The sequence below is a fragment of the Prionailurus viverrinus genome, unplaced genomic scaffold (assembly GCF_022837055.1).
Source record: "Prionailurus viverrinus isolate Anna unplaced genomic scaffold, UM_Priviv_1.0 scaffold_53, whole genome shotgun sequence".
NCBI classification, from domain to species: Eukaryota; Metazoa; Chordata; class Mammalia; order Carnivora; family Felidae; genus Prionailurus; species Prionailurus viverrinus.
Window position 1 is genome coordinate 1274049 of NW_025927616.1, and position 12180 is coordinate 1286228.

General features: G+C 42.2%; 1 protein-coding gene across 1 annotated transcript in view; it reads left to right on the forward strand.

The window, feature by feature from the left end:
* Positions 1-12180, forward strand: part of DNAH14 (dynein axonemal heavy chain 14) — a 328550-nt gene that overhangs the window by 36908 nt on the left and 279462 nt on the right. The window contains exons 7-9 of the mRNA XM_047848102.1: positions 4325-4455; positions 7056-7208; positions 8370-8482. Of these exons, the coding sequence (XP_047704058.1) occupies positions 4325-4455; positions 7056-7208; positions 8370-8482 (397 nt within the window). The remainder of the gene's footprint in view (positions 1-4324; positions 4456-7055; positions 7209-8369; positions 8483-12180) is intronic.

The following is a 12180-nucleotide window of genomic DNA, read 5'->3' on the forward strand; positions in this document are numbered from 1 at the left end:
ATCGGTGACTCGTTTCCATTTACGGTTTTATGCATTTTCTCCATTTATATTCACCCATCATGGTGGTTTAAAAATTTGTCCACATCTGTTCTGACACCCCTTCCTTCAAAAGGTGGAGCCTTGCTCTTCTCCCTCTAAGTGAAGGCCAGACTCACAGCCTCTGTTCTAACCAAGCAGTATGGTGGAAGCGACAAAGTACGGTGTGGTGGAAGGGACGGTGTGTGACCAGGCATAGCGGTGCCTTCTGCTTTGTCGCTCTGCTCACTCTCTGGGGGTCGCCAGTGTCACGTGGGACACTGCAGCCCTGCAGGGAGGTCCACGCAGTGAAAGAGCTGAGGCACCCGAGTGCGCTGTCCTGGAAAGTGATCCTCCCGCCCCGGAGCCTTCAGGTGACTGTCACCCTGGCCGACATTTTGATTGTGCCCTCGTGGGAATCTGGGCTGGAACCACCTAGCTCAGCTCCTTCTGAATTCCTGACCCATAGAAATTGAGAGATGATCAACATTTCTTGTTTTAAACCTCTAAGTTTTAGGACAGTTACTTACACGTTGGTGGGTAACTAATACATCCATTAAATACATGCGTTATTTTGTGCGTGGGAAGGTCACACAGAGAAGGATACATGCGGTACGATTCAGTTATGTGAACAAACGCTAGGAAAAACTGATCTCTAATCTTAGAAATCAGCGAGCGGTACTTCTGTGGGAATGGGTCGAAGCGGGAATGGTAATAGGGCAGGGCTTCAGGGGGGACGTTAGGACGGCTGATGTCACTTTCTTCCTGACTGCTGTGCACGAAGTCCTCTACCTACGCGTGCCGTGTGTGCTTCTCCGTGGATGTCACGCTTCAGTGGAAGTGTTAAAGTCTATGCCTACGTGACATTTTATTGTAACCTTTTGTAACCTGTCTTTTTGAGATGATTCTTGCTGACGTGTGCCTTTGGAATTTACTCTTTTGCTCTTTTTTTGTGTGTTGCCCTCTTTTCTCTTTTTGCCCGTCTCGAGCCTTAGGTAAACACGCATTCTGTGAGTCTCTTAGAGCTCTCAGCGAGGCCCCTAGAGTGCAGCGGCGTCCCGCCTCGGAGCTCACGTAGCACTCAGTGGCAGTATGGCTGCCTGGCGGCTTTTCATTATGACGACATGTTCACATGGCGGGATGGTATCATCACTTACATCTTTGACTCTAAGGCAGCAGTTCCGTTTTAAACTTTTCAAAAGAAAAGTTTTATTTTCATTCTGAAGATAATGTAATTTTCCCCTTAAGATGCCAGAACTTTTCTTCGCCACTGTCTTCACTGTCGCTGCTGTCGAGGATTCTGTCCTGTGGTAGTGCCTCTTCAAGGCTGTGAGCTGAGAAGGCGAGGGAACTAGAAGCTCAGCCTCCATGCTCGCTGGTGAGGTTTTATTGTGTCTAGAACAGAAGATGCTGTGCTGTGTCTACGTAGCACAGTTAATGTAGTCTTTATGCTGCTCTCTCCCTCTCTCTTTTTCTTGTTTCATGATTTTTCTCTGGAAGGCTCTCTCTTGAAAGTTACAATTTCCTGACGTGACTTCTGGTACCCGTATTCTTTTTGTTTTGTTTTGTTTTGTTTTGTTTTTGAGTTCCGTGATTATTTGTTTTGAGAGAAATGGTGAGAAGGCACGCACGTGCGTGAGCAGGGAAGGGGCAGAAAGAGAGGGGGAGAGACAGAATCCCAAGCAGGCTCCGTGCTGTCAGGGCAGAGCCCAACGTGAGGCTCAATCTCACGAACTGTGAGATCATGACCTGAGCTGAAGTCAAGAGTCTGTCGCTCAACCGACTGAGCCGCCCAGGCGCCCCTGGTCCCCGGATTTGTGACTCACTGCGAAAGTGGGATGCAGGCTCATCTTCTGTTTCTGATGTAAAGAATTGCTGTCTGGGATCGTACCGTGCACCCAGCACGCTAGGGCGGGGCCTCACACTCCGGTGTTAAGGTGTGTAACTACTGTCCCGTTTTAGTAAATATCTGTGATTTTCTGAATTAATCTGGCTTTCGACAGAAATTTCCCCCCGGCTTTTTGGAGGCTGTATGTTTTCCTTAAATTTACTATTGATTGTGAAAATCATTTTTTTTTAATTTGCCCTAAATCGCTTCCATTCCCCAACGGCCTCCATCAGTTCATTAAATCTGCCAGGTAGCCACCAAGAATGGACGTGTGCTTTTACAATATTGCGTAAAAGGAATACACTGGAAAAAAAAAAAAAAAAGGAATACACTGGAAAAAAAAAAAAAAAAAGGAATACGCTGGTCAGCAGTTGATATTTTCTAATTTAATATTTTGCAAGTCTGATGGGTGAGAATGATTTTTCATTATGATTTTAAAGTGTGATTTCCTGAATACTAAGTGGGTTAAACATTTTTTAGTGTGTTTACTGGCTGTTTGTCTTTTCCTATAAATTGTTCACCTTTGTATCAGAATGTTTATTTCTTACTGAAATATTTTATACATTAATTAAACGTATTATTTAAAATACGCTTTAAAATATTTTATACGTTAATCCTTAGCTTCTTACATAGGTTATAAACATTTTCTTCTCACCTGTTAATTATGCTTTAACTTTATTGATGGTGGCTTTTTTGCACATAAGTTGCTAAATTTGAAGAAGTCCAATTTATTATTATTTTTTTTTAACATTCTTTTTCAGGAACATATTCTATATTTTCTTCTAATACTTCTGTCATTTTCTTTTCCACATTTACTTCTGTAATCCATGTGTAATTTACACTTGCATATAACTGCATAGTTTTCCAAGTGGCTAACCACTTTGCCATTGTGATTTGTGAACAGGTAATGATTCCTCTATTGATTTGAAATATCTTTTTCACTTACTAGATTGTCTTTTGGAAACGGTCCTATCTCTGGACTCTGATAGGTTCTCTGATCTATTTTCCTAGGTCATAACCATATCCTTTGATTTTGGTCAGTAGGTGTTTCTGTACCCTCGTCTCTATTCCTTACGTCTTGGTCCCTTGTGCCGGTCACTGTTTGTACTAATATTAACTAGCCGTCTTGTCAGTTAAGAATTTTAAGTTTCTTTCTGTGTTTCAGCAACGGATAGGGCCCAGACGAGGCCGAGGCCAAGGGCACAAGGTTTAAAGAGGAACCGACTCTTGGGGTTTTGCAGTACCTTACCCTCATTCTGTCCTGATGCTGTTTTACATAACAGTTCAAGTCTCCCTTAATCCTTAGCAGAGACCCTGTTTCGATCAGCTGGTGTTTGTTGTTTCTACATGACCAGAAATCTTTTTTTAAATCTTTTTTTAAATGTTTAAATGTTTTGAGAGAGAGAGAGCACAAGCTGGGGAAGGACAGAGAGAGAGAGGGAGACACAGAATCCAAAGCAGGCTCCAGGCTCTGAGCTGTCAGCACAGAGCCTGATGTGGGGCCCGAGCCCACGAAGTGTGAGATCATGACCCGAGTTGAAGTTGGCTGCTTAACCAACTGAGCCACCCAGGCATCCCTAGAGGACCAGAAATCTTTAAAAAAAAAATTTTTTTTAATGTTTATTTCTTTACTTTTGAGAGAGAGAGACAGAGCAAGAGCAGGTGAAGGACATAGAGAGGGAGACACAGAATCTGAAGCAGCTCCAGGCTCTGAGCTGTCAGCACAGAGCCCGACGCGGGGCTCGAACTCACAAACCACGAGATCATGACCTGAGCTGAAGTCGGACGCTTACCCGACTGAGCCACCCAGGGGCCGCAAGAGGACCAGAAATCTTGAACAACTTCATAGCGTTGCCGGTTTTGCCAGCATGGTGTTGGGATTGCTTCCCTTCCCGTGATGTATCAAGAAAAGCTTAAGGGCTAAGAGGGACAACCTGTAGGCATGGCAGATACAAACGAAGCAACAGGAACGTTTCCAGAAGGAGAGAATCTTTAGCCGCTAAGAGATCAAGAAAAAAAAGGTCTCAAAGGTGTCTGTGGGATGGGTATCTTTAGGAAGCATATTCCCACCGTGGGTGGTCATCACTTCTTTCCCAGCCCAGCATAGGCTTCTGTTAAGAAAACCTTCTAACTGGCGCCTGTTCCGGTGTCTTCTGGCGCCACCAACCGTGTGATTGCAGAATTAGGGCTTCTGCGATACCTTTCTTAGGTGGAAAAATATTATTCCTTCTTTCCAGCTTATGTTAAAAGTAAATTTTAAGCTATTTTTTCTCTTCCAATTATAGAGCCTTTGTGTAAACTTTTAAGTTCCCATCAAAATGTTTTCTCCGTGTAGAAATATTTGGAGTAGTATACATTATCCCTAAGTGATGCCCATGTTCACACTTGTATTAGATCTTTTTTTTTAATGTTGTAAACCAGAACCGGAGGATGATGATGTGACAAGACATATTATAAGGCTACGAGAAAAGTGTGGCTGGCAAACAATGTTACCGCAGCGCTGTTTGGAGTACAAAAGCTCCAAACTTGCAGTTCAGAAGATTATTCTAAAGGTATTACTCTGTTTTATTCAGTCTTGTGCTATAAAAGTTGTTGTTTGAAAGTGTATCTTAATCTTTATTTCATTCACTGCACATATTACATCAAAATTAAATATCCCATTAACATCAAATTAACAATCATGATTTCATAGTACATGCTTATAAAAGTGTTGGATGTAAAAAAAAAAACAAAACCAAAACAATCAAAACCTGAAAGTGTGGGGCATCCTTTCATTTCACTTATTCCAAGAACGGAGAAACAGATACGACATGTGTCCGAAATTTGAATCTATTCTTATGTTCCTGTTTATCAGTTATTTTGCGATTTAAGAAGAAATCCTAACCTGTGTTTGTAGCATGTATCTGCACCCTTACTGCTCGTGCCCCATTTTCTGTCTCATTATCTGTGTATGTCCTTATCCGTTCCTGTTCGGGGAAGTTCTAGCATGTCCGGGGTCACGTGACCGGGGAGTCCAGGCAGCGACAAGCACTGGTAACTCTGCCTCCTGTGACCTCCTTCATTACAGAAGATGAAAGACTCGGCAGGACCCTCTCGTCCTACTCCGGAGACCCAGGGCGCTCAAATGGCAGGCCCCAGGCCAGCAGCATCAGTGTCCCCTGGAGCTTTTTAGCAATCCACAGTCCCCTCTCTAGCCCCCACTTGTGAGTCAGAGACTCTGGGGGTGGAGCCCAGCGATCCGCGTTTTATGAAGCTGCCCCAGGTGATTCTGACGCACAATTGAGAACGGTGTTTCTAGACCAGTGGCCGACCTCCCTTTTTCTGAAAAACGCCACATGGTAAATATTTTAGGCTGTGCGGGCCCCCTGACCTCTGTCGTAACCACTCAGGTCTGTCATCGTGGTGCGGGAGCAACAAGTGGGTGTGGCTGTGTTCCAGGGGGTCTTCATTTACTGAAACAGGCGCGTGGGCCCGGCCGTGGTTTGCTGGCCCTGCTCTAGGCTGTCACCAGGAGGATGAGTGCTCTTTTGATCGTTGTCGGAGGCAGGGTTAACGTTAAAGGCAAGCACCACGCATGATGGAATCGGAGTCTCCCGGGTGTGAGGCTCTATCTGTACGCTCCCGGCGTTATTTTGGGCAAGTTCCTGGCCTCTCTGAGCGTCAGCTTCTTTGATGTTGAAGCGGAAATAATAGTACTTAACGTTAGGGAGCTGTGGCCAGGAAATGAGGCAATGCGCGTGGCGTGTGCCTGGCAGACGGTGGGCGCCGTGGTTTCACAAAGCTGTCCGTGAGCTGGATGCCCCTGGACTCACTGACAAGGTGTGTTTCGCGTGTATGTGAAGAGAGGATTGAGAATGTGAAACAAATACTTGTTTTTAATCGAAAGACAATATTTAATTGGAACATGCTGTGCTTCTCGTACGTGGATGATTTAATTACATACACGACCCATTGGGAGAGTCGTGTCTGCGTTAAGGTTCTAACATCCTTAACTTTTTGAACGATAATTAGAACAGAAATGCCTCGAGTGGCCCAGTAACTGGAACACAGCCGCCACCGTGCACGTGGCCACCCAGAGCTGAGTTATTAACGTTGACTCGCGGTTTGTAGACTTGTTTCTTAAGGTTTCCAGGGATGCATTGTGTCCGGTCAGAACAAGAAAGGGGAACGGTTGAGACATTGAGAAGGAACACGAAGGGTCTTAAGGGAAGACGGTTTTTTAAGAAGTAAAACCGGATCCAGAATTTTAAATTCCAGTAATTAGAAACTGTTTACTCAGTTCGATAGCTTCTGAAGGCATCACTGAATTACAATTTTTTTAATAATAAATTTTAATTATCCAGGAATGACTAACTTGAACTTTCTTGTAGAGGGTTCATAGTGAAAGTTAAAAATGTTCAAAGCTAGAAGAAAGAAATTTCACTTAGAATTTTTTCTTAATGTGGAATGGGCTGATTTCTCAATAATGCCAGGTAAAAAAGAAGCAGGCATTAGGGTAAATTGCAGTGTGTCGGAGTGTGGGTTTGGTCAGACACATGCTCACATCTTAGCCTGCCCCTGCCTGTCTTTGTGACTCTTCTCAAATGACCTAATTTCTCAAACTAGTAATTTCTGCATCTATTTAACGATCATCGTCCATGGTTAATTTAAAAAATTCAAGCAATTAAATTCTCGTGGTTATTAATATAACATATATGAAAGTTATTACTCATTAAATATTTATTATTTACCTAACAAATTATTTACCTAACAAATATTAGCTACTGTTACTCTAATACTAAGCCACCGTCATTAACAAAATAAATGATTAACGTGCTCAAAAGGCTTCCGGTGTTGGAAGATAGACTGAAGGTGGAGCGTGTTGTAAAACGTATGTTGCCAAGTTCTTTGTGTGAATAAGCACGCATGAGTGAGCACATAGATCAGTTTTCGTGAATGTTTTTTCACCACGCCGTAAGAATGAAAATTATGTATTTTAAATCTTTCATAAGATCGATCTTGTTGAACTTTGGTTGGACACAGTTTGATGTTAACTTTCCTCAGGGATATTATTCTTAATTTTCATCTAAAATCGTTTCAGTTTGTTGAGTAACCTGTTCATCCATTTTACTACTTAATTTGATCAAGTTAATTAAAATTTTTTTAACCTCAGGAACCTTTAAAAGATGATGGAGAATTTGTATATTGCCTTTCTCGGAAAAATCGTAAAGGTGTCTATAATCCGTATGACCTCCAGGTGGTCTCTGCTCACAGAGCTAGACATGGCAAAGAATTCTGGATTATTACAGCATCATCTGTCTCCAAGGTAACAGAGGGCGGGCGTGCTCAGCTTGGAGAGTCATAATGGAAAAATATTATTCAATTTAGAATATCTGTGTGTGTTTCAGACAAACCTGGCCATTTGAGAAGTAGCTTATGTTTCAGATCCTCTTTGGGAGAAAGCTTTTTAATGGCGAGGTTCCTTTTCTTTTTTCTAGAGATTTAGGTTTGGGGATTCAATTTTATCTCAAATACCTTAAGTGTGTGTGTGTGTGTGTGTGTGTGTGTGTGTGTGTGTGTGTGTGTGTGTGTTTAAAGAAAACTAGACTACAGGGATTTGCTGACATCATAGGAATTATAATAATAAAAGAAAAAACTGTTTTCTCAGGTTGGTCAGAAAGTTCGTTGCCAGAGGTAGAAACCTCACTCCCCCAATACACTCAAATAGCGCTTTGATGCTGATCACAAGTTGTGATGGTACAACTTGTTACTTGTTTGGGCCGTTTGTTTAGTGTCTGTGGCGCCAGCCTCCGGGCTACACTGTAAGCACGTGTGGGCGGGGCCACATCCAAAGGAAACAAATCTGTAGGTGCACGTGTGGGGATGCCCCGTGCGTATTACCAACTGAAAATGGAAAGAACGACTTCTATATAAACAAAAGTATGCACGTAAATACGTATGTGGTGATATAGGCATACTTTTATTCCTAGAAGACATTTAAGAAAAGGCTACCATTCACATGGGGGAGAGGGGTTCTTTGGAAGAGAATTCCTTGAGGAAAGAAAGTCCTGTGGTTCTCGAATGTCAAAATGGGGTATCTTGGCAATGGGATTATTAGCCCCTCTGGAACCACTCTACCCCTGTAGTTAAAATTGAGCTCATAAATACTACCTGTATAGAAAATGTGAGAATTTTGAGACTGAAAGGAACAGGCATCTGTGAAAAGTACGTCAAGGTGAGGAAGTTTCTCGTATTCTTTCTCTATCGGAGCACAAGAAATAGCATTAGAAAAATGGCAAGAATGGAAGCCGTGTGGGACGGGAAACCAAGTTTGGGTAGAGACGAAGTGGTGGAGGTCGTGTACAGAACAGGCCTCATGATCAAGGCAAGTAGTCATGAGGCAAACCCAGGGTTGCCTAAGTCCTTGAAAATTGTGCATCTTTGTTTTAAGGAAATAAAGTCATGCTTTTGTGCTCTGTGTTTACAGGTTACTAACGTAGGTGGCGTAGAAGAAGTAGAATCTGTACCGACTGTGGAATGGCTTTTAGAAAGAACGTGTTACCATTTATTGCAGCAGTTCAGGATATTTTCCAAGTTTCGGTGAGATGAAAGAAAACGCAGCCAATTATTTGCAGTACGGTCCTGTTGAAACAGGAACCGCTCGGCTGACATGTGGGTTCTGCCGCCCGGTGCCATCTTTGTGGGGAGTTACAGAGGAAACGGGGTACTCCATAGGGGTGTTTTAGGCTAGATGCAGGTGCAGGGAGGTCCTGAACTTACTACCTCCCACAGACACAACACACCTACATGTGGAATAATTTCCTCTGGAAAAGTCCTGGAAACAGAGGACAGAGGCCGCATGGAGACGGGTAGAAGAGACAGAGACATGCTCTCACCAAACAGCCTATCCCCAGTGCGGCAGCCACAATCAGGAGAGATCTCAAAACTGTGGGGACTCTCCCTGAGGAGTAGGGAATGTTTCACACATCGGGCACCTCAGTTGTTGGGTTCTGCACCGGAGAGATGAGCTGCCGAAATGTAAAACAATGGGGATTGTGTCCAGGAAAACCACAAAACCGGGGAACAGAGGACCTGCCCGTAAAGGGTTTGCACGCACACTCAACCCACCCTGGGACCCAGAACAAAAGCTGCACTTTGAGAAGCATCTGGGCCATACCGAAAGGAGACTGACCCCCTTATTCCTGAAGTGAATGCCAGAGAAGCAGGACCTTTCTGGGACAGGTGTCATTTTGCAATCCTGTTGTACTTTGCTAATGCCAGTGTTGGCGTTAGCCATTTTGGCAATCTTCCTGTAACCTGGGCATGCCCCATCACTCCACGCCACAGCCGCACCACAGCCAGCTGGGCAGGCGTCCTGTCCTCCCCTGGCCATAACTGCAGCCACCTTGCCAGATGAGTGCCATGCCTCTCAGTGCCACAGCCCCGGCCTCCCCGCAGCCAGCAGGTGCGAGTAGCCCACACTCGGGACTACCCTGGAGCACCTGGCACTGGTGGCCGGATGGGATTGTGCTTCTCGGCCTCAGGGGTCATCTACACAAGGCCACTTCTTCAAGACTGGGAGAGGTAGCTGTTTTGCCTCATGTATAGAAAAAAAAAAACACACAGAAAATCAGGCAAGATGAGACAGAGGAATTCTCTTCCAAATGAAAGAACAAGACAAAACCTCAGAAAAAGACCTTAATGAAATGGCAACGTCAGTAAATTACCTGATGGAGAGTTCAAAGCAGTGGTCATAAAGATGCCTCCCGAGCTTGGGAGAAGAATGGATGAGCGCAGTGAGAACTGCAACAGGGAGATGGAAAACATAAGAGACTACCCAATGGAAGTCGGAGAGCTGAAGCAGAACAAATAACTGAAGTATACACTAAAGGGGTTCACCAGCAGACTGGGTGAATCAGAAGAGGTCAGAGAGTGAACCAGAGGACAAAGCAATGGGACTCACCCAGACAGAGCAGCAAAAATGAGAGAGATTTTTTAAAAAATGAAGACAACTTAGGTGACCCATGGGACAATTTCAAGCAAAGTAACATTCACATTATAGGAGCCGCAGGAGGAGAGAAAAGAGGGCAGAAAAACTTATCTGAAGAAATAATGGCTGAAAACTTCCTTAATCTGGCAGAGGAAACAGACCTCCACATCGAGGAATCCCAGAGAGTGCCAAATAAGAATCCAGAGGGTTTCACCCCAAGATATAATTAAAATGTCAAAAGTTAAAGGTAGAGAATCTTAAAAGCAGCAAGAGAGAAACAGCTTGTTTACGCACAAGGTAAACCCAGGAGGCTATCAGCAGGTTTCTTAGCAGAAACTTTGCAAGGCAGAAGGGAGCGGCAGGACATATTCAAAGTACAAAAAAATTGCAACCGATAATACTGTACCCGGCCACTCAGAATTGAAGGAGAGAGAGAATTTTCATATAACAAAAGCTAAAGGACATCATTACCACCCAACCAGCCTTGCAAGAAGTTCCAAAGGGACTTCTTTAAGCTAAGAAGAAATGGCACTAATTAATGACAAGAAAACATAGGAAAGTGAAAATCTCAGTGGAAAAGGTAAATATATAGTGAAGGTAGTAAATCATTTATAAAACTAATGAAATTCAAAAGACCAACATAGTAAAATTAACTAAAACTACAGTAATTAGCTAAGGAATACATAAAAAGTTGTAAAATGTGACAAAAAACCTAAAACATTAACAGAGGGGGATGAAAATGTAGAATTTTGGAATGTATTCACATTTAAGTTGCCATGAACTTAAAACACATCATTATATACGTGCGATGTTGTATCTGAACCTCATGATAACCACAAAAACTTTCAATGAATACACAAAATGAGAAAGGAATCTCAACACTAAAGAAAGTTATCAGACATCGGGGGAAGAGAGAAGGGAAGAATAAAAGAACAGAAACTATAAAAACAGCTAGAAAACAATAACAAAGGGCAGTAAGTACATACCTATTAAAATTAAATGTAAATGAACTAAGTTCTCCAAAGGATGTAGAGTGACTGAATGGGCTTCTAAAAAAAAAAAGTCTCTTCCGTATGCTGCTGACAAGAGACTCACTTCAAAAGTAACGGCACACAGACTGAAAGTGAAGGTATGAAAAAATATATTTTATGCAAAGGGAAATGAAAAGAAGGCTATGGTAGCTTATATTCACACAAAATAGACTTAAAGACTTACAGAAAATAAAGGAGGGCATTAAATAGATAATGATAAAGGGGTCAATCCAGCAAGAGGATATAATATTTATAAATGTATATGAACTCAACATAATGTTTAATGAACCCACCAAAATGTTTAAAGGAAATATCAACAGACATAAAGGGAGAAAGAGACAGCGATCCAATTATAGGAGGGGACTTTTGTTAATAATTAGATCATTCATACAGAAAGTCTGTAAGGAAACATTGGCCTCAAATGACACATTAGACCAGATGGACTTAATAGATCTATATAGAACATTACATTCAAAAGCAGCATAATGTGTTTCATCTTGAGTGCACACGGCACACTCTTCAGGGTAAATAACATGCTAGGCCACAAAACCATCTCAGTAAATTTAGCGAGATTGAAATCATCAAACATCTTTTCAACCATGATGGTGTAAAACTGGAAATCAGCTACGAGAAGAAAATTGGAAAAACCACAAAAATGTGGAGATTAAACACCATGCTACAGAAATGAAGGGACCTTTGAAGGAAAAAAAGGAGAAATTAAAAAAAAAATACCTAGAGACAAATGAAAACATAAATAGGACATAGCAAAAATCTACAGGATGCAGCGAAAGCAGTTACGAGAGAGAAGTTCATAACAATACAGGCCTACGTTAAGAAGAAAAATCCCAAACAGCCTAACTTTAAACCTAAAGAATTGGAAAAGAAGAGCAAATGAAACCCAAAGTTAGTGTAAGGAAGGAAATAATGAAGATCAGAGTGGAAATAAGTAAAATAGAGACTAAAAAGACAAAAGATCAATGAAACCAAGAGCTCATTCCACAAAAAGATGAAATTGGTGACTAATGAAGAAAAAGAGAACTCAAAATCAGAATAAAAGAAGTTATAACTGACACCATAGAAATATGAAGAATCATAACAGAGACAACAGTCACACACAGGCAAACCGGACAACCTACAAGAAATGGATAAATTCCTAGAAACATATAACCTAGCAAGGCTGAAGCATGAAAAGGTAGAAAATTTAAATAGACCAATTACTAGTAAGGAGATTAAATAATAATCCAAAACTTCCCAACAAAGTCCAGGATCAGAATTCA